At 41.7% G+C, this 20,851-nt stretch overlaps 1 protein-coding gene across 2 annotated transcripts; it reads right to left on the reverse strand.

Annotated features, from left to right (window-relative positions):
* Positions 1-4,721: 4,721 nt before the first annotated feature.
* LOC148003447 (uncharacterized) lies at positions 4,722-13,203 on the reverse strand. Of its 2 annotated transcripts, XM_087568116.1 has the most exons (5): positions 13,005-13,203; positions 12,020-12,179; positions 10,900-11,031; positions 10,049-10,232; positions 4,722-5,764 (listed from the first exon to the last, which is right to left on the reverse strand). In XM_087568116.1, the coding sequence occupies exons 1-5, from the start codon at positions 13,132-13,134 to the stop codon at positions 5,759-5,761; spliced, it is 612 nt and encodes a 203-aa protein (XP_087424242.1). In that variant the 5' UTR covers positions 13,135-13,203; the 3' UTR covers positions 4,722-5,758. The 2 variants fall into 2 exon arrangements, with proteins under 2 accessions (XP_087424242.1, XP_087424241.1); XM_087568115.1 differs by lacking the exon at positions 4,722-5,764 and having other exon boundaries at positions 9,942-10,232; positions 13,005-13,198.
* Between the last annotated feature and the right edge of the window lie 7,648 nt (positions 13,204-20,851).

Consider the following 20,851-nt stretch of genomic DNA (forward strand, 5'->3'; position numbering starts at 1 on the left):
GCACACACACAATCTTCACGCACACCTCATACATATCTCACACATACCACATGCACTCTCCTGTCACGCACATACACAGTCTTCATACACACCTCACACATATCTCACACACACCACATGCACTCTCCTGTCACGCACACACACAATCTTCACACACACCTCATACATATCTCACACATACCACATGCACTCTCCTGTCACGCACATACACAGTCTTCATACACACCTCACACATATCTCACACACACCACATGCACTCTCCTGTCACGCACACACACAATCTTCATACACACCTCATACATATCTCACACACAGCACATGCACTCTCCTGTCACGCACACACACAATCTTCATACACACCTCACACATATCTCACACACACCACATGCACTCTCCTGTCACGCACACACACAATCTTCATACACACCTCACATTCTCTCCTCACTCATTCTCACATGCTCTCCTCATGCTCTCTCCCTGGCTCTCACATTTGTTCTCAGACTTGCTCCCTCATTAGCTCCCTCATTAGCTCCCTCATTCACTCTTCACATTCTCACTCCACTCACTCTTCACATGCTCTTCTCATGCTCTCTCATTCGCTCTCACATTTGTTCTTACATTTGCTCTGTCATTTACTCTCTCATTCACTCCCGCATGCTCTCTCTCATTTACTCTTCACATGTTCTGTAGCCTTTCTCTTGCCCCAGTCCTTTATTCATGATGCAAAAGCGGGTAGAAAAATGACATTTTTTAATCATTGCCAAATCAGATGCAAAGAATGACTACATCCCACCAAGATCTAAGAATTGCAACTGTTCCCCAAAGTTTCAGGCTTCCCCTATACCCAGGCCTGTGGCCAATATAATAATAATTGTAAACTTATCATTATTTAAACTTTAATTCTTTACTTTTATACTTCAGAGTCCAAAGCTCCGAGGTCAGCTAATTGCATTTTCCTGAGACTCTCTAATGATAAATGACATGGGCAAAACTGCCAGGCAGTGGCCAGAAAGAATCAAGGTAACCCTTAGCACAGTAATTCCACTAGCTTTCTGTTCCTTGCACACAATGACTCTCATAAGAGTTCCAGTAGTTTGACTTAGTTTACTAGTATATAATTTTATATATTCTATATTTCCTTAACTAGTCTGTAATATTATATACGACTTATTTCCTAACTTCAATAACCTTTTCCTTTCCTAGCGCCCGATTGTTGACTCTAATTCATTTTCTCTTATTTCCTTCAAGCTGTCTTTGCAAGTCAAACCTTAATCTGGAACTTCAATTGTGCAGTTATTACATATTTTCCAAGATGAGAATACACAATATGCACCTGGGCCGCTAGGGATATGCTGTGCTGTGCCCCTATGCATCAATTTCCAATTGTCTAAGAATCATAACCTCAAGGAACATCTAGTTTCACAGAATTCACCAGAGCAGAAGTAGAAAGACGTAGGAAAGTCAGACATAATAGAATAATTGTGCACACCAAGGCCACCTGATAGGCAGTCACACACAAATGAAATCTATACAGCCCTTGTCCAGGGATAAGGTTTGGAGAAATGGAAACAACCAGTTTTTAAAAAGAGCTACTGCGGGCTACTGAGATGTCTCCATCCCGGACTGCTGCAGGCAGCCTCTTATTTCAGATGGTGGGTTCATGGAGAGATGTGTCTCCTGCTTCTCAGGGTTCCAGAAGCCACCCTACTTTACAAGGAGCTGCTGCAGGCTTCTGAGATGTCTCCATCCCGGCCTACTGCCTGCAGTCCCTGTCATTGTATGTTGTCCCCAGCATTAGCTAGAGCAATCAGACAACAAGAGGAGGTCAAAGGGATACAGATTGGAAAGGAAGATGTCAAAATATCACTATTGCGGATGACAGAAGAGTACAATTGATTCACCCCAAAAGTTACACCAGAGAAATCCTAAGCCTGATAAACAACTTCAGCAAGTGCCTGGGTATAAAATTAACTCAAACAAATCAGTAGCCTTCCTCTACACAAAAGATAAAGAAGCTGAGAAAGAAATTAGGGAAATGACACTTTTCATAACAGTCCCAAATAATATAAAAATACCACAGTGTGACTTTTATCAAACAAGTGAAAGATCTGTGTGACAAGAACTTCATGATCTGAAGAAAGAAATTGAAGAAGATCTCAGAAAATGGAAAGATCTCCCATGCTGGATTGGCAGGATGAAAATGGAAAGATCAACCCATGCTGGGTTGGCAGGATGAAGATAGTAAAAATGGCCATTTTACCCAAAGTGACCTACAGATTCAATGCAATCCCCATCAAAATTCCAATCCAATTCTTCATAGGGTTAGACAGAACAATTTACAAATTCACTTGGAATAACAAAAGAACACAGGATCACTAAAACCATCCCCAACAATAAAGGACTTCCCTGGGAATCACCATCCCTGAACTCAAGCAGTTTACAGAGCATTAGTGATAAAAACTGTATGGTGTTGGTACAGAGACAGGAAGATAGACCAGTGGAATAGAATTGCAGACCCAGAAATGAACCCACACAGCTATGGGCACTTGATTTTCGACAAAGGAGACAAAACCATCCAGTAGAAAAAAGATAGCTTTTTCAGCAAATGGTGCTGGTTCCACTGGAGGTCAGCATATGGAGGAGTACAAATCATCCCCTGCTAATTGCCCTGGACAAAGCTTAAGTCCAGGTGGATCAAGGACCTCTACATCAAACCAGATACACTCAAACGAAGAGAAGCAAAAGTGGAGAAGAATCTTGAACACAAGGATACTGGAAAAAATTTCCTGAACAAAACATGAATGGCTTATGCTCTAAGATCAAGAGTAGACAAATGGGACCTCATAAAGGTACAAAGTTTCTGTAAGGCAAAGGACACTGTGGTTAAGACTAAACAGCAACAAACAGATTGGGAAAAGACCTTTACTAATCCTACAACTGATAGAGGGCTAATATCCAAAATATACAAAGAACTCATGAAGTTGGACTGTAGGGAGACTAATAACCCTAATAAAAATTGCAGTTCAGAGCTAAACAAAGAATTCAGAGCTGAGGAATATGGAGTGGCTGAGATGCACCAAAAGAAATGTTCAACATCTTTAGTTATAAGGCAAATGCAAATCAAAACAACCCTGAGATTCCACCTCACAACTGTCTGAATGCCTAAGATCAAATACTCAGGCAACAGAAGATGCTTGCATGGATATGAGAAAGAGGAACACTCCTCCATTGTTGGTGAGATTGCAGACTGGTACAACCATTCTGGATATCAGTCTGGAGGTTCCTCAGAAAATTAGACATTGCACTAGCTGACGACCCAGTTATACCTCTCTTGCACATATTCCCACAAGATACTCCAACATACAAGAGGGCACATGCTCCACTATGTTCATAGCGGCCATATTTATAATAGTCAGAAAATGAAAAGATCCCAGATGCCCTTCAACAGAGGAATGGAAACAGAAAGTGTGGTACATCTACACAATGGAGTACTACAGCGATATCAAAAACAATGACTTCATGAATTTCATAGGCAAATAGAATGAACTAAAACATATCATCCTGAGTGAGTTAACCCAATCACAGAAACACACACATGGTATGCACTCATTGATAAGTGGATATTAGCCCAAATGCTGGAATTCCCCAAGATTCACAGACCAAATCAAATTCAGGAAGGATGACCAAAATACTGATGCTTCACTTCTTCCTTTAAAAGAGAAGAAGAATCCCTATTGAAGGGATAGGGAGACAAAGTTTAAAACAGAGCCTGGAGGAATGGCCATTCAGAGTCTACCCCACGAGTGACCTATACACATACAGCCTTCAAACTAGATAAGGTGGATGAAGCTAAGAGGTGCAGGCTGACAGGAACTGGATATAGATGTCTCCTGAGAGGCACAGCCAGAGCATGTCAAATACAGTGGAGAATGCTAGCAGCAAACCATTAAACTGAGAACTGGACCTCAGTTGGAGGAATTACAGAAAGATTGGAAGAGCTGAATGGACTAACAACCCCATAAGAACAACCATGCCTGCCAAGCAGAGTTCCCAGAGACTAAACCACTACCCAATCACTATACAGGGACTGTGCCATGGCTCCATCTGCATGTGTATCAGAGGATGGTCCTCTTGGGCACAAATGGAATGAGCAGCCCTTGGTCCTGCCTAGGCTGGGAAAGTGGATGGATGGTGAACGGAACACCTTTATAGAAGAGGGGGAGGGCGATGGTATTCAGACTTATTTCTGGAAAACAAGGAAGGAATAACATTTGAATTCATAATGAAAAATATCCAATTAAAATTCAAAAACAACAAAATGGTGTTTAGAACTTCAAATAAAAAAAAGCCACAATCAGGAAACAGAATTGTATGCCTCTGGTTTTCTTCAAATATGCTCAGGGCCTGGGTTGGTTCTGGGCCCAGGCTGAACCAAGCAGGTTCCTGCCACTGACTGCTCCTATATTCCTGTTTCCAGAGGCATCATGCAGATTAATATTGGGCAAGAGATGTGGGCAAAGTTGGGCAGAAATGGCTTTCTGTCCTGTGGCATCAGGAGTATCTGCATTCCTGGGTGTTCAGCACTCTCCACCACGGGATTTGGGTGCAGGCTTCCTGATTGCTTTAAACTCCCTTATGCCACGTTTATATGTCCTGGGAGATATTACAGAGAAATTAATGTTTATCCCATTAATTTGTTCAACACTCTCATCCACAGAGTATAATTTAGAGGTAACTATATATTTGACAGTAAGCATACACAGTGGGTAATATATGCAATATGAAGTTGAAATTCACAGAGTTTGGAACACAGTGAACAGTGACTGTATAATTGCCTTTGAATCTCAGTCTGACTGGGAAGTGATTTTGATGCCCAGTCCCCATGAGAATGCAGAGATCCATCCCTCCCTGATAGCTGTGGGACTTCAGATGTTGACACTAATGATCAATAAAGAAGGTTCTTAAGAGTGAAGAGTTTGAGATTACTCTTTTTTTTCACCAGGATACATCCAATTTACATGATAGTAACCAGATGCAGGTAGTCAATATATACAGTCTATATCCTTATCAAAATAGAAAACCAAATGAACAAAACAACAACACATAAATAACAAAACTTCAAATGAATAGGAGGAAAACCAAATAACCAAAATAATCAAAACTCAGCCACACTTTAAATAGAGGAGCTGCGCTAAGCATTTTTTGCTGCTCCTTTTGCAGAATAGATTTATAGCCTGTGTCTTTCCTTGGAGACACAGTAGACAAGCAGTTACTGATGGTAATAATCTTTTCAAGAAGAGTGGAAGTAGGTCTGTTTTGTTGGAGTGGGGGTATTAAGAACAAAGCCATCCAATACTGAGTAGAAATGATGTTACAGACTTTATCTCAAAGTCTTTCCAATGTTGTGAACTGATCTCCATGAAACTCTTCTGGATGACCCACCAGGACAAGTACACATTTACACTTGCACAGTCTTTCTGGATGACCAGCACCTCTTGATTGATGTGCATCAGCACTTCTCTGAGTCCCTCCAAAAGTTTACACTTGCTGGAGGGTGGGGAGGTGAAAGTACGGCCTATTCAATCCAAAGAAATAAAACTAAAGGAGGAAAATGCAGTCCACAATTGCTATGGACATTACAGATGAGATGCAATAGTGGTGTATTTGCTGTGCACACTTAGTTCTCCTCCTGTAGCACTTCTCTCCAAGGGAGATCTTGCCCTAGTTTGTGTCTTGTTCGAGTTTCTCCTGGAGAATTTCAGACCTAGCAGAGCAAGGGAATAAAGGTTTAGTGAGTGGTTTTCAATTCAGCTCTCCCTCTTTTTTTTTTTTTTTTTTATTAACTTGAGTATTTCTTATATACATTTCGAGTGTTATTCCCTTTCCCGGTTTCCGGGCAAACATCCCCCTCCCCCATCCCATTCCTTATGGGTGTTCCCCTCCCAACCCTCCCCCCATTGCTGCCCTCCCCCCCACAGTCTAGTTCACTGGGGGTTCAGTCTTTCAACTCTCCCTCTTACATCAGCTCTATTCAGTTGGACAATCCAGCATGACCTGTCAGCTGAGGTCAGTCCCTGCATCCCCAAGTGTCATAGAGTAACTGCTCTTGGATTTGTATCTCAGCTTTTAAAACTGCTAGAATTTGAACTGTGGACTATACACTGTATTGGAATTTAGAGAAAAATGAGCGTATTTTTCCACTGGTCCAGATATATTATGTTGAATAATAACATTGTACCTATGTCTGAATCTGAGTTCAAGAGAGGGATGAGCAACCTAGAATACCATGTGGATGCCTTCTGGAGAAGATGCCTAGAATTGAGGTGAAAGTTCTGATTATGTTTGCAGTGAAGGAACCTGCCTAGGTTCCATTTTAAGCACTGTACCTGCAAATGCACAGAGAAGCCATCTCACATCAAATCCATGGGAATTGCATGGATCCTGTAATCACTGAGAATGTGCTCCATGCAAATCTTCCCAGCGTATACACGGACATTAAAGGTGATTGTGATGTAGAAACACACCAGCACCCCTGTAAGTCTATGGCTAGTGTAAGGCAATTTGTGAGAGGACAGAAGAGAAAATGTCCTCAATTTTTCCAGAGAGATCACAGGAAGAAAGGAGTAGAACATAGCAAGAAATCCAGAGGATCATATATATTGTTTCATGGGCAAAATTCACATGAACTGTACCAGAACTATACTCTGAGTAGCTCTTTAGCTGCCTGAGGCTGAAATCCATGTAGGTGGTCATTCACCCAAAACGGGTATTTATATAGGGAAGGATATTCAAATGGCTTCTTCCAGCCTGTGTTCCTACCTGAACATTAATGCTTAATGTAAAGACTCCCCAGTATACGCTGGAGGCATAAAAACAAATGTTGAGTGGGATATGTACATAGTGAATAGAGCCTATAGATAGCTCAGTCAGTGATGTGCTGTCCTCTCATTAACCAACATAGACTCAGGGTTCTTTCCCTATTAACAATCTTGCTTTGTAAGTTCCCAGGGCTGTGTAGAGCAGTCTTGTTCCCAAGCAAAGGATCATATGTTGGTGGTGTACTAGACTCTTGTTCTTGTTCACTGTTTCAGACTTTCCCCAAAGTGTGCAGCTTCTTCTAATCTGAGCTGTCTTTACCATAGCCTGAGTGACTTCATGCCCAAAGCTTGAATCATAGGAAATCTCCATAACCAGGATCCAAATCAACAATTTTTCTCCCCGTAATGTGATTGTGCCACAGATATTTTGAGTAAGTACGTAAAAGCTTGCATGGATTTTCTAAGACTGAATCAGAATCTATGCAAGGGCTCCACCCTATGGTACACTTTCACTCCTTGGCTAATGGATGTCTGGATAGATTCTCCTTCAGGGCTACTCTGGGACCACTACAACACTGATGCTCCCTAGTTGCAATGGCAACACCTACTCCTTGTTGTGGAATCACTGGGTTAACTAAACCTTCTGTTCCACTTTCTGAACATGGCTTCTCATAGGGCTACCTGTTCTTACACTCCCAGACCCATCTGAAATTCATCATTTCTCCTAACTCCATTGAGGCTGAAATTAAGGGAGAGAAAATGATGTTGATTGACAGCACTTGCAGAATGCTACACAGATAACATAGGGGAGCGCTTTAGATTATCTGTGCACCTAAAGGGGCTCCTGACACTGCCCTGTTCTTGCACCACAGCATAGCTATGGGGCTTTTGCTGGATGACAATACAACTCCAAGCAACTCAAATTCTCAATGAATAAAATCCAAGCCAAACTCCCAGCGGAAGCTGTAGTGTGCCAAGGTAGCTGGAGAGAAATGGTAGCAGGCCATGTGGAAAGCAACCTTGGAGAAGACACAGTGAGTGACACACCCTTCCAGTGGGCTTTCACCATTCACAAAGAACAGAGAAGCCACATAAACTCATGGATTTTAGAGAGAAGCCCCCCTTACCTCCCTGTACTCCTTTCCTTTGATGTGCTCCAAAGGATTTCAATGCAGACCAGTAGTTTTACCCCTAATCACTTGAAAATCTAACTTTACAGGTGTTTTTGTGTCCTCTTTTTGGGGGGTTGCATTTCTACAGGACTTTATTGTCCTTCTTTTACACCATAACTAAAAGGGACCTGAAAGCTCCAGGCCTGTACCATTTGTTACCACTGTGAAACACGACTCACTTGAACATATTTCCCACTCCTCCCCCAGACTTCACGAGATAATTCTGTTACGGTATTTTTGAAAACAGAATAAATTAATACCTTAAGTGTCCTTTTGCTGTACAGAGCTGGATGGAGATGCCAAATGACTGGGCAGCTGTATTTCATGTTTCATGGATGTAAAGTGAACTCTTAGAGTACTTTTCTCATGAAACTTGGAAATAGAGGGAAACACATTCACTACTGCAAACACAAACACACACAAACACACAGAAATACACAGATACTCACTTGCACGCACAAATGAAAACTTTGATCTTGTGCAGCACATTTCCTGTTGAGTGAGGAATTAGTGGGAGCTATGCTGTGTACAAGTCTCTTAGACTCAAGCAGGCTGTGCTGCCCTGGCCTGTACTCATTTCCACTTCAGGAAACCTTTCTATGCAGATACTTGTTGGTTTTACTAGTAAGTTACATGTTCTGCACAGATAGCCTAAACAATACAACATCAAATTCCCAAGAGAGAGATTCTAGGAAAAGACTCCATCAAGCTCTATGTTGACTCATCATAGGCCCCTCACTAAAACTACCCTGTTTCCTTCATAGAAGACCTTGGAACCATCAGAGAAGACAGGGACTCATGGTCATTTACCAGGAACTTTTCATCACATTAGAGTTCATGTGATGTTAAAACAACCTCAATGTCAGTCAGAAGGAGGCTAAAGAAATAACATACCCTGACTTTTCTGAAATGCAGCACTGTGTACAGTATTGAGAGGGAATCTATCCTTAAAGAATGCCATGCCCATGATATAGTCAGCAAAGCAATGTCAGCAGAGGGATGCACTCTAGGATTCCATGCAAGATCATGGTGAAGCCAATAAGACAATCAAGAATCTTCCCGGGGGATACCTCTGTTCAGGTAAAGTGAAGAAATCTAATCCTTATTTTGAAAATAGTTGAATGGTTTAAGAATGTGTTGAGACAAATAAGAGACAGGGCTCCACCTGGAACTGGACCGGTGATGCAAAGACTGCTGGACAGCACAAAAAAAGGAAGCTTCATGTTTGTTGAGAGACCTAGGCTTAAAGGACGAAGTTGGATAATGACTGGACAAAATTGCTTGTCATTAACTGGCCTCCCCACATGCTTCCTAAGATGCAGATCAGCACAGCAATGCACCTTTCTTGGTGAGAATTGGGGGTATATATGGGTAACTTTGTTCTTGAAGTCTCAAATCTCTCATGCCAACCCTCAGCCTTTGAGAAACCTTTTCCACATCCTTGGTCTTCTATCCAGCTTCAGATTGTAAGGCCCACATATGAACTCTCCAGGAGCACTCAAATAAGACAGGACTGACATGCTGCTCCTCAGGCTCTGTAGTTACCCAAGATCTATGAAGCATGAAGACACCATCTTCATATACAGGGAGAAGAGGGGAGGAAGAACAAAAGCCACCACAAATGACAATGAGAACCGGTTCTTTGCCATTTCCACCAGCCTCTCCTCCTTGAAAACTACTTACTTCCTGAGTCTCACAAGATCCCTGTAACGAAAATGAGCTCCAGGCTTTTGCTTCATCCCTCAAAGCCCTGTTCTAGTCTAAAGAGGGGCTCCCACATAGCACCCTCCACACACATGGCATGTAGTGCTGTGATATGTGATCAACCCATCTCCCTTAATAAACTGCAGATTCTCGAAGAGCAGGAACATTCGCTTTCCAAACATGCAGTTTCCTGAAGAGGGGCTATCTCCACAGAAAGCCTTGTAAACCATCACATGAATGAACACTTGGATGAGACCTAGGTCAGGACATGGATCAGTCAATAGACAGTTACATTGGTTTGTCTATGTTTATGGAAAGACCTGAGGACAACCTGACCTGGAGGCCTAATCCTACCTGCTGTTCCTTTGCACTGGGGACACAGATGTTCATTCCGGCCTCTTCACAGAGCCTCTTTGCCTCCACAGAGGATGCTGGCCGTTCAGTCTGCTCCACCAGCAGTTCTCTCTTCTCATTCAGCAAAATCTGTATATTGTTCTTCAATTGAGTTTGCTCACGCAGAAGCTGGGAGTTCCTGATGCTGAACCACAAACAAAAAATGGTAAACCCAGCCAGCTTCTATTTGCCTGTCACTCTTGCAAGTCAAATCATCCCTTCAAGGGTCCTCATCCCCAGACATCCCCAGAACAGAGCCACACTATACAAGTTAGCACCAATTAGAGGAGGTCAAATCCAGAACCCACATTCAACATGAATCAAAGTACTTCTGATAATCCTGACACTAAGACGGTTTATATAAATCCAGGAAGAAGAAATGGTCCATATGGGTGCTTATATGTCCATGATATGCTAAAACCATCTTCACGTAGTGGGTAAATCCCCTCTGATGGGTAATTGAAGTCCCAATAGCTATACAATCTTTCCATGTGTTTCTCATGGATCACAGATCTTTAAATCTTCTGTCAGAGTCCTAGAGATTCAGAGTTGATTGATATTCCCATCACAGTACAAAACTTTCTATCTAGAGGATCCTTAATGGGGAAAATAACAATTGGAGGGTCTTCTATAGCCTTCACATGTAGGACAACTGAGTCCAAGAGCTACAAACATAAGACCCTTGCCAGGAGGCAGGCTTCTTGTTAAAAGTCAGACACTACAGAACCAGTGCCCTGACTTTGGTTCAATGTCATACAGGACAGGAGCATTCCCTGCCTAGTGCTGGGTTCTCATCTCTGTCAGCGACTCACCGGTAGGAACTGTTCACTTGTATGAGCTCCTTGTACCTCTCCATGGCCTCACTTATTGAACTGGTCATCATTTGCATAGCCATCATTCTCATCTCATGTTCGGATTGAAGTATTGGCAATTCGACATCCAGCCTGTTGTGGGGCATGGCCCAAGAAAAATTAACCATCTGAACTCAGGATTTCAGAATTAAGTGAATTGTAAATTAAAAAAACCCAATAAAAAATTGAAATTTAAGAAATGTGGGGGGAGGGAAGAATGTGGCAAACACAAAGACCAGAGCAAAAACACAACAGTGAGACTCCAACAACAATTCTTTCAAGGAAATATTTCTACGCAAATCAGCAAAGAGTTATTTTGAAATACTGACATTTTCTAAGACTGTGGAGATATGGTTCCCCCAAGACCACCTGTACTGCAGTGGCTTGGGTCTAACAGATGGTTGTGATGATATTTCTTTTGTTTTGAAAACAGGGATTCTCAAACCTTGTTTCCTATTGTTCCATGAATTCCCAGAGGGAATAACTACTTTGACAGGGTAGAGGATTTGTAACCCCTCCTTCCCTCAGGAGGGTCCTATCTACCACCTAAGTAAACAGAAGATGCAAAGTGCTCAGTTGATCAATGTGGGCATCCCCACTATCATGACCTGCAAACTGTCCATCAGACATATCCTAAGATCCCACGAAACTCCCCAGACTCCCTGACCGAGAGCTTAATACCCACAAACACTTTCACATACTTACATACCAATCAATATACAAACACAAGCAGAATCCCAACTACATGCATGGAGGTGCCATAGAATCAGTGTATAATGAAAAAAATTAGAGGAAAAGAGGGATGACGTGCAGGCATTTCATCCCCTCACTTAGAGGCAGCAAGTGTGACCAGGTCCTTCTAGCTGTTGACAGAACCAATGCTAATCCAAGGAGCTCAGGGTCAAGTACAAAAGAGGTTGACCCTAAACACACAGGACCTAGCTTGTCTCACAAGCAAATGCCTTCCAAATCTCCTTAAAATCCAGGATGAGAGGTAAACCTCTCTTGTGCTAAGAGGAAATCTTGGGTTAGCAGAGAGAAAGCACAAGACAGTGAACAGGTTACTGGCCATAATGACTACCTGTGGTCCCAATCATCATAGATATAAAGGTCCAGGATTTGATAAAATTCATCCCTCTCGAATTGACACTTCTGGATTTCAAATTTGAGTTCCTCCAGTTCCTTTAAACACTCCTCTTGCTTACTGATGACATTTTGGGATGATGCCTTCCTACCAAAACCTGTAAATAGATAAACCCAAGTGAATTTGCATATTTGGTGGCCCATGGGCAGAAAAGATCATTCTGAATCCGAAAAGGAGGTGAGGAAGGGGAAATGGTAGAGACTGGGTGAATCCCTTAAAGAACAGAAAAGCTTTCTTAAAGGTGGATTCTTTTATTTTTTTTTTTTTCGGAGCTGGGGACCGAACCCAGGGCCTGGCGCTTCCTAGGCAAGCACTCTACCACTGAGCTAAATCCACCATCCCCTTATAGGTGGATTCTTAAGCTATGTCCCTCTTCCCAACCTCTAATGGCATACACGTGCCACATTCACTATTACAGGACCCCTCACCCTGAATAGTATAACCTGACTGATACATAAACATCTGGGACGTTGTTATCTCATATCAGATGTGTTTCAGTTAATCCTGGAGTTCATACTGCTTAGCACCATCAGGCTCTAATCATGTGTGTTCCACCCAAAGTGTCTGAGAACTCAATTCATTTCTCAGGGTGCATCCTTCCTTGTTCTCACCATCAGAGACTTATGTAACCTACAGTAATCTAGAGGAAGAAATGCTTCAACTCCCAACCATGGATGGTCACATTTTTAATCTCACTGTGCCTCCTCCTGCCATGCATTGACACTCACAATTAAAACGCTTCCAGAAAAGAAACTGAAGGCTTACCACTTTCTGGCTTTCTCTCAAATTAAAGATCAGGAACTCCTGACTCTTGGTTTGCCTTTGAGAAATCCCAAGGCTCCTGCTTGTAAGGCCTAATCTTAGAAGGCACATCTCAAACATACCTCCTTGAGGATGTTCTCCAACTCTGCCCAGGACTCACCAAGCCTTCCCCAGAATGATTTCCTTCCTTCCAAGGAAGATGAGAGGAGGTCATCTTCCTTCAGCCTTGGTGTGGTCTCTCCTTGATCAACACTTTCCTTCTGAAATAGCCTGAGCGGCTGGCGAAACATGCCTGTTTGTGAACCCAAAGGGAACTGAAGGAATATCCCAAAGGCAGTTGGTGTCACCACAACACTGGTGACATCACAGAAGATTCTAGGGATCTCTTAGATACAATAGATTGTCCAGTGAAGGGCTTACTGATGATGCCACTGGGAAGTTCTATGACCTACCTGCTAACTAGCTCTCCAAAAATTGATCAATTTCTGTGCGGACCCTTTCCTCCAGTCTCTCATACATCACTGGGAATACCATTTGGCAACCTCTATTGCTAAGCTAGATGTTTCTCTGTGCATCATTAGAACTCAACAGTGCTTTTGCTGGGGAGGGTTGCTTACAACCTGAATGAGAGAACAGATTTTTCTTAGCACCCAAATCTCTAGGGACCAAGGAAGAGGGAGTTTTTTCTTTTTTTTTTTTTTTTTTTTTTTTTTTTTTTTTTTTTGGTTCTTTTTTTTTTTTCGGAGCTGGGGACCGAACCCAGGGCCTTGCGCTTCCTAGGTAAGCGCTCTACCACTGAGCTAAATCCCCAGCCCCAAGGTTTTTCTTAAAAGTAAATCTACTACTCGAGACAATGCATGTGACACACATTTCGATTCCTAAGGTTTTCCTTTTTATGGAGGCCAATATGTTTCTTCTAGACCTCTGAGTGTATAAAACCTGGAAATATTTGCTTACTGTGCAGTCTTGACAGTTGACATTGTTTTTATTTACATATCCATGTATTTCACAAAATCAATGGTCTATTATCTTATTTTTTTTAGAATAAAAACTCCTTTTTTCTTGAAACATAGGGATCAACTACAGGGCATATATAAAATAATAAATTTCTGTACCTTTTATATATTAAGTTGGACATCCTCCCTTTCTCAAATATAACAAGACAGTGAAATCGGACATCAGCGAGCAAACGTCAACCTGGACCTTGTGTTACCACATTGTAACCACATAGCCATCCCTTCTCCAATATCGTTCTTCCTGAATTTCCAAGTCCAATCCTGAGGATATTTGGGGCTACATGCTGATATTTTACTCAGAGCAAACATAAAAATCAGGTGGATGGGCAGGGAGTGGAATGGCCTAAGGTTAGGCTAAACCTCAATTTTAATGGGTCCATAAGTTCAGGAGGGAGTCCATTTGGCATTGTCATCTGTGCCTTCTGTGTCCTTATCCCGGGTGTGCTGACTCTGTGATACGATGCCACCTCACCTCACAGATGTCAGGGTGAAAATCATGTATGACTTTTCTGGGAAGAACTCTGCCTTTTACTACCATCTGGAGCTATACAACATCACTATGCACAGCTCAGAAGAGAGGGGTGGAGATTGTGGAGGCCTTAGAAGTTGAGGATCATTTCTGATTAAGGCACATATTTTTTCCTATGTAATTTTTCCCTTGCTCTTTCCCTAATGATGGTTGACTTCATTCCTGGCCTGAAGTCAACTGGATTCCAAGGTTTGGGATTAGGGAAGCCCCTCTTTTTGAGATGACAGGCCCAGCAAGGGATCCCACTGCATACAGGTTCCTATTCCCAAGGAAGTTGTTGCTGCAGAATCACAGCATGGGGGCAGCAGCACTGGACATCTCCCAGCTTTCTCTCCTGCACCTGCAGCACTTTTAATAAGGCTGTTTGTTTGTTTGTTTGCTTTTTATTGGAAATACCTACAAAGCTGGTCAAAATTAATACGTGCCTTAAATTCCAGCACCCACAAAGTATTGTTGTTTTTGCTTTTGTTTTTGTTTTATTTCATTTCATTATTTCTGTAATTGTTGTTAGGATTCTTATTGTTTTCTTTGGTAATTCCATCTAGCTATTCAATTTGTACATAGAATGTAAAGCCATGCTCTGCATGGTCCTGTTATTCATGTTAAGGATTTTTTCTTACCATAACACCACAGATGAACACAATATTTACTTTCAAATCAGGAAAACAGGCATACAGAAGAGAGCTATGTTGTTTGGTCTCAGGTAACCAGCCAATCAGGAGTGTAGGATGGCTTCCCAATGTTTTGGATCAGGTAAGCTTCTGTTATTGAGATGAAAGGCCTCTGCTGAAGCCTCCAGTTGAGTAACAGAGAGCCTGGAAAGACTGAAAGAGTGGTTGTACCTTGAAGGTGAACCTTCAGTGCCTCTGCAGCCTGAGGCAGAGTTCTACTGGGAACAGAAGAGCACTTGGCCAGAGATCATAGGGGACTGCATTTTGGTTGAGCCCTGAGACCTGGATGAGCAGAGGCCTCCACAGTCCTGATAAAGGGAAGCAGAGCCACATAGATGTGAGGGAACAATGGATCTTTGATCTGCCTGTTCTCTGCTACATTAATCTTTGCTGTATACATAGTATATGTAAATGACTGTAGATGTTAAAGCATGTGCAAGTGTAAACAGAGTAGAGTTAGTTCAGCAATACATTATGTCCCATTTTGTTAAAGACCTTTTTTTATTTCTATTTCTATTTTTTTTCTTTTTCTTGACTACTGATACCTGATTACTCTCCCACAATCCTTCCCCAATTCTCCTGGCACAGTCTTCTCTGAGTGTATGAGGGCCAACTGTCTCAGTACCTCCCTTCTTTTAACAAAGCCTTTCCTGGGTGCATTCGTGAGGATGCTGGTTTTGAATGCCTTGGACTTGGCTTTCTTCATGCTCCAGTTTGCTGGCTTTGAGAAGTTTGTGAAGAACTGTCTGTGAACTTGGTACTTCATCCAGATGGTACACAAGAGGCAGTGGTTTTGTCAATGGGTCGATAAGTTCTGGAGGGAGTCCATTTGGCATTGTGATATGTGGATTCTGTCTTCTTATCCTAGGTTTTATAATCCCACCTGAATGCTATAATGCCACCCAACCTCAGAGATGTAAGAGTGAAAATCATGTCTGACCTTTCTGGGAAGAACTCTGCCTTTTACTACCATCTGGAGTTATACAACATCACTATACAAAGCTCAGAAGAGAGGGGTGTAGATGTGCGGGCCTTAGAAGTTGAGGATCTTTTCTACTGATTAAGCCACTTGTTTTTCCTATGTAATTTTTCCCTTGCTCTTTTACTAATGATGGCTGACTTCTTTCCTGGCCTGATGTAAACTGGAGTCCAATCTTTTGGATTACCGAACCTTCTAATTTTGAGATGACAGTCCCACCAAGGGTCCTACTGCATACAGAAGGTATGAGTAACTCTCAGGGGCTGGAGTAAGTTAAAAACGTCTGTGACAACAAAGAACTGATTAAGAAAAGAAGAGACCAGCTGCTCATCAAGATCACAGTTGTATGATAGTAAGAAAATGTGAATAGGCATCAGGTGAAAAGATAAATTAATTAGGAGGTCATAGGCCTAGAAGGGTTATCCTTTGCTCTCAGTGGAGCTGCCATTCTTTCTGCCATTCCTTGTCCTCTGCCACAGGACCAGAGATTCCCCAAACAACTGGCTGGCCTTGCCAAAGACCTGGCAGGGTCTCCCTGTAGAATAAGATACTTAGAGTCCTTGAGGACTCACCAAGAGGTCTCCTCCACACAGGTTCCTTGTTGTGAAAGGGAAATGCTCCTGCAGAATCCTGCCATGGCAGCAGGAATTTCAACCTGGCTGCTCTTGGTCCAGCTCACTGGATGCAGGCCTGAGGCCCAGGGGTATCTGGGGAAAGAAGCAGCAGGCACTACCTCACAGCTCTCTCTTTGTTGGATGCAACTGCTAGGACTGTGATGGGATTTTTGTTTCTTTGTGTGTTTATTAGAAATACCTACAAAGCTGATTAAAGTTGTAACATGCCTTCATACCCAGCGTGCAGAATGTTTTTAAATCGTTGTTGTTCCTGTTTTATGTTTGGATTTTGTTTTTTAATCCCCTCAGGAAATTTACCTGTGCTTAGAATGTTAAGCATATGCTCTGGAGGGATCGATTATTCAAGTTAGTCAAAGCTTTTGTTCTCACCATCCACTCCACAGATGATGCCATTTCTTACTTTGAAATAAGAAAACAGTCATAGAGAAGTAAATTAACCTGTAAGCTATCACAGAATAAACACATCATGATTGTGGAATGGCACCCCAGTATTTTGTATTTCCTAAGTTATTTTTATTATAAACTTTTTTTTCTTTTTCTTTTTTTTTCTTTGTTTTTTTTTTTTCTTTTTTTCCCGGAGCTGGGGATCGAACCCAGGGCCGTGTGCTCGCTATGCAAGCACTCTACCGCTGAGCTAAATCCCCAACCCCTATTTTAAACTTTTTTATTGGATTTTTTGGGTACATTTCATTTTTTTTTAAATCCTTAAAGATATCTTTTATTCCTCTCCTCCCATTTACAAGGTGGAATTTCACCTGTGATTGTTAGTCCAGATAGCTTGGTCAATGGCTTAGATATCACCTTGGCCTAGTTTCCTTGGCATAAGCTGTGTTAGAAGCAGACTCAAAGGTTCAGGACTCAACAAATAATGAATTCCACTACATCTGGATACCTAGACTCACAGCCAGGAAGGGACTGGATTTCCATTCACTATTGAAAAAAAAGATGCAGTTCATTAACATGTAAAAAAATTACTCAAGTTATTAAAGTGTTTACCATGGTCATACAGTTTTCAAATACCTGGCATTCATCTTTTTCCAAATCCTAAAATTTCTTTCTTATTCACATTTTCTTTTTTTGATTATTTCTTAGTATTATTATCATATTTTTAAATTTTATTTTTTAATAGATATATACTTTTTATTTACATTTCAAACCTTATTCCCTTTCCCAGCTTTTGGTCCATAAGCCCCCCTCACGTGCCCTCTCCCATATGTATGGTCCCCCAATCCACGCCACTTAGAAACCCCTTCCCGGACATTCCCCTGCACTGAGTGTCCAACCTTGTTAAGAACAAGGGCTTCCCCTTCCACAGGTGCCCCAACAAGGCTATTCTCTCCTACATATGCAGTTGGACCCCTGGGTCAGTCCATATATAGTCTTTTGCTAGTGGTTTATTTGGTTGGCATGACTGTTCTTATGGGGTTGCAAGCCCTTCAGCTCTTTGAATCCTTTCTCTAATTCCCATAAAGGGCATCCTGTTCTCAGTTCAGCAGTTTACTGCCAGCACTGACCTCTTTATTTGACATGCTCTGGATGTGTCTCTCAGGGGAGATGTATATCCGGTCCCTTACAGTAAGCACTTTTTAGCTTCATCAATCTTACCTAGTTTTGGTGGCTGTATATATATGGACCACATGTGGGGCAGGCTCTGAATGGCTGTTCCTTCGGTCTCTGCTTTAGATTTGGCCTCCATATCCCCTCCTATGTATATTTTTGTTCCCCATTTTAAGAAGGAGTGGGAGCATCTGCACTTTGGTCATCCTTCTTCTGGAGTTTCCTGAGATCTGTAGATTGCATCTTGGGTAATTTGAGGTTTTGGTCAATATCCACTTATCAATGAGTGCATACTGTCAATGAGGGGTGCTGAGAATCTGGAAGAGAATGAGGGACAAGAGACGTGAAGAAGGACGCCAAGAGAAGAGTCTGATCAAGGTGACAATTTTATTTTTCCCCAAGGCTGAATTTGTACCATAAAATGGGTAACAGAGAGAAGAGAGAAGTAAGAAACATTTACCCACGCCAAGGACACAATATTCGTGTGGTCAGGGAATCGGCTGATGTTGACAGGATGTCAGAAAGGTCACAGGTTTGTCATATCTATTAGTCAGCAGGATGTTGGTTTTTCAGAAAGGTTACAGGTCATGACATTGGGTATCTTAACGTCACACGTTATCATATGATTATTCATCTTGCCCACCACATTTGTATTAGTCTTCTGCAGCTGGCTGGGGATTTTCCATGAACCCAGTCATACTTAATGCTCACCATAATAATAACATCAATAATGGAGGGATTCAAGGCCATCGCTCCCAACAGCATACCAAGTGTGTTTTTCTGTGATTGGATTACCTCACTGTGGATGATATTTTCTAGTTCTTTCCATTTGCCTATGAATTGAACATAGCATTGTTTTTGATAGCTGAGTGGTACTCCATTGTGTAGATGTACCACATTTTCGAATCCATTCCTCTGTTGAAGGGCATCTGGGTTCATTCCAGCTTCTGGCTATTATGAATAAGGCTGCGATGAACTTAGTGCAGCATGTGTGTTGTTGTATGTTGGAGAATCTTTTGGGTATATGCCCAGGACAGGTATAGCTGTGTGCTCAGGTAGTGCAATGTCCAATTTTCTGAGGAACCTTCAGACTGATTTCCAGAGTGCTTGTACCAGTTTGCAGTCCCAGCAAAAATGGACGAGTGTTTCTCTTTCTCCACGTCCTCCCCAGCCTCTGTTGTCACCTGAGTTTTTGATCTTAGCCATCCTGACTGGTGTGAGGTGGATTCTTAGGGTTGTTTTGATTTGCATTTCCCTGATGACTAAGGATGTTGAGCATTTCTTTAGGCGCTTTTCAGGTATTCGATATTCCTCAGCTGAGAATGTTTTCTTTAGCTCTGAACCCCATTTATTAACAGGGGTGTTTGGCTCTCTGTACTCTAACTTCTTGTGTTTTCTGTATACTTTGGATATTACCCTCCATCAGAAGCAGGATTGGTAAAGATTTTTTCCCAATCTGTTGGTTGCCTTTTTGTCCTAATGACACTGTCCTTTGCCTTACAGAAGCTTTTCAGTTTTATGAGGTCCCATTTGTCGATTCTTGATCTTAAAGCATAAGCCATTGGTATTTGTTCAGGAAATTTTCCTTAGGGCTCATGTTTTCGAGACTCTTCCCTACTTTTTTTCTATTAATTTTAGTGTATCTGGTTTGATGTGGAGGCCCTTGGTCCAATTGGATTTAAGCTTTGTACAGGGTAATAAGAATGGGTCAACTTGCATTCTTCTACATGTTGACCTCCAGTTGAACCAGCACCATTTGTTGAAAATACTATCTTTCTTCCATTGGATGTTTTACCTCCTTTGTCAAAGATCAAATGAGCATAGGTGTGTGGGTTCTTTTCTGTGTCTTCAATTATGTTCCCCTGAGCTGCCTGTCTGTATGCCAATACCATACACACTATTGCTCTGTAATACTGCTTGAGGTCAGAGATGGTGATTCCCCCAGAAGATCTTTTATTGTTGAGTAGAGTTTTGCTGTCCTGGGTTTTATGTTATACCAAATGACGGCAAATTGCACTTTCTACCTTTATAAAGAATTGAGTAGGAATATTGTTGGTGATGGCATTGTATCTGTAGATTCATTTTGGCAAAATGGCCATTTTTTACCATATTCATCCTGCCAATCTATGAGCATGGGAGATCTTTCCATCTTCTGAGATCTTCAATTTCTTTCTTCAGAGATTTGAAGTTCTTGTCATACAGATATTTTTACTTGCTTGGTTCAAGTAACAGCAAGTTATTTTATATTATTTGGGACTATTCTGAAGGGTGTCATTTCCTTAATTTCTTTCTCAGCCTGTTTACCCTTTGAGTAGAGGAAGACTACTGAATTGTTTGGGTTAATTTTATACTCGGACAGTTTGCTGAAGTTTTTGATCAGGTTAAGTAGTTCTCTGGTAGGATTTTGGTGTTGCTTATGTATACTATCATATCATCTTCAAATATTAGTGTTTTGACTTCATCCCTTCTAATTTTTATCCCTTTGACCTACTTTCACTGTTTGATTGCTATGGCTAGGACCTTAAGTACCATATGGAAAAAGTAGGGAAAGAGTGGGTAGCCTTGTCTAGTCCCTGGTTTTAGTGGGATTCCTTCAATTTTCTCAGTTTAGTTTGATATT

The sequence above is a fragment of the Rattus norvegicus genome, chromosome 9, assembly GCF_021556685.1.
Source record: "Rattus norvegicus strain SHRSP/BbbUtx chromosome 9, alternate assembly SHRSP_T2T, whole genome shotgun sequence".
Taxonomy (NCBI): Eukaryota; Metazoa; Chordata; class Mammalia; order Rodentia; family Muridae; genus Rattus; species Rattus norvegicus.

Bases quoted from the DNA above. Each gene is read 5' to 3' on its own strand.
- LOC148003447 (XM_087568115.1), bottom strand. From the start codon at position 13,134: ATGTTTCGCCAGCCGCTCAGGCTATTTCAGAAGGAAAGTGTTGATCAA. The intron at 11,032-12,019 runs GTAGTCATTATG...GCCCCACAACAG, and splicing joins TATGATGATTGGGACCACAG to GCTGGATGTCGAATTGCCAA. The intron at 10,233-10,899 runs GTGAGTCGCTGA...TTTGTGGTTCAG, and splicing joins CAAGTGAACAGTTCCTACCG to CATCAGGAACTCCCAGCTTC.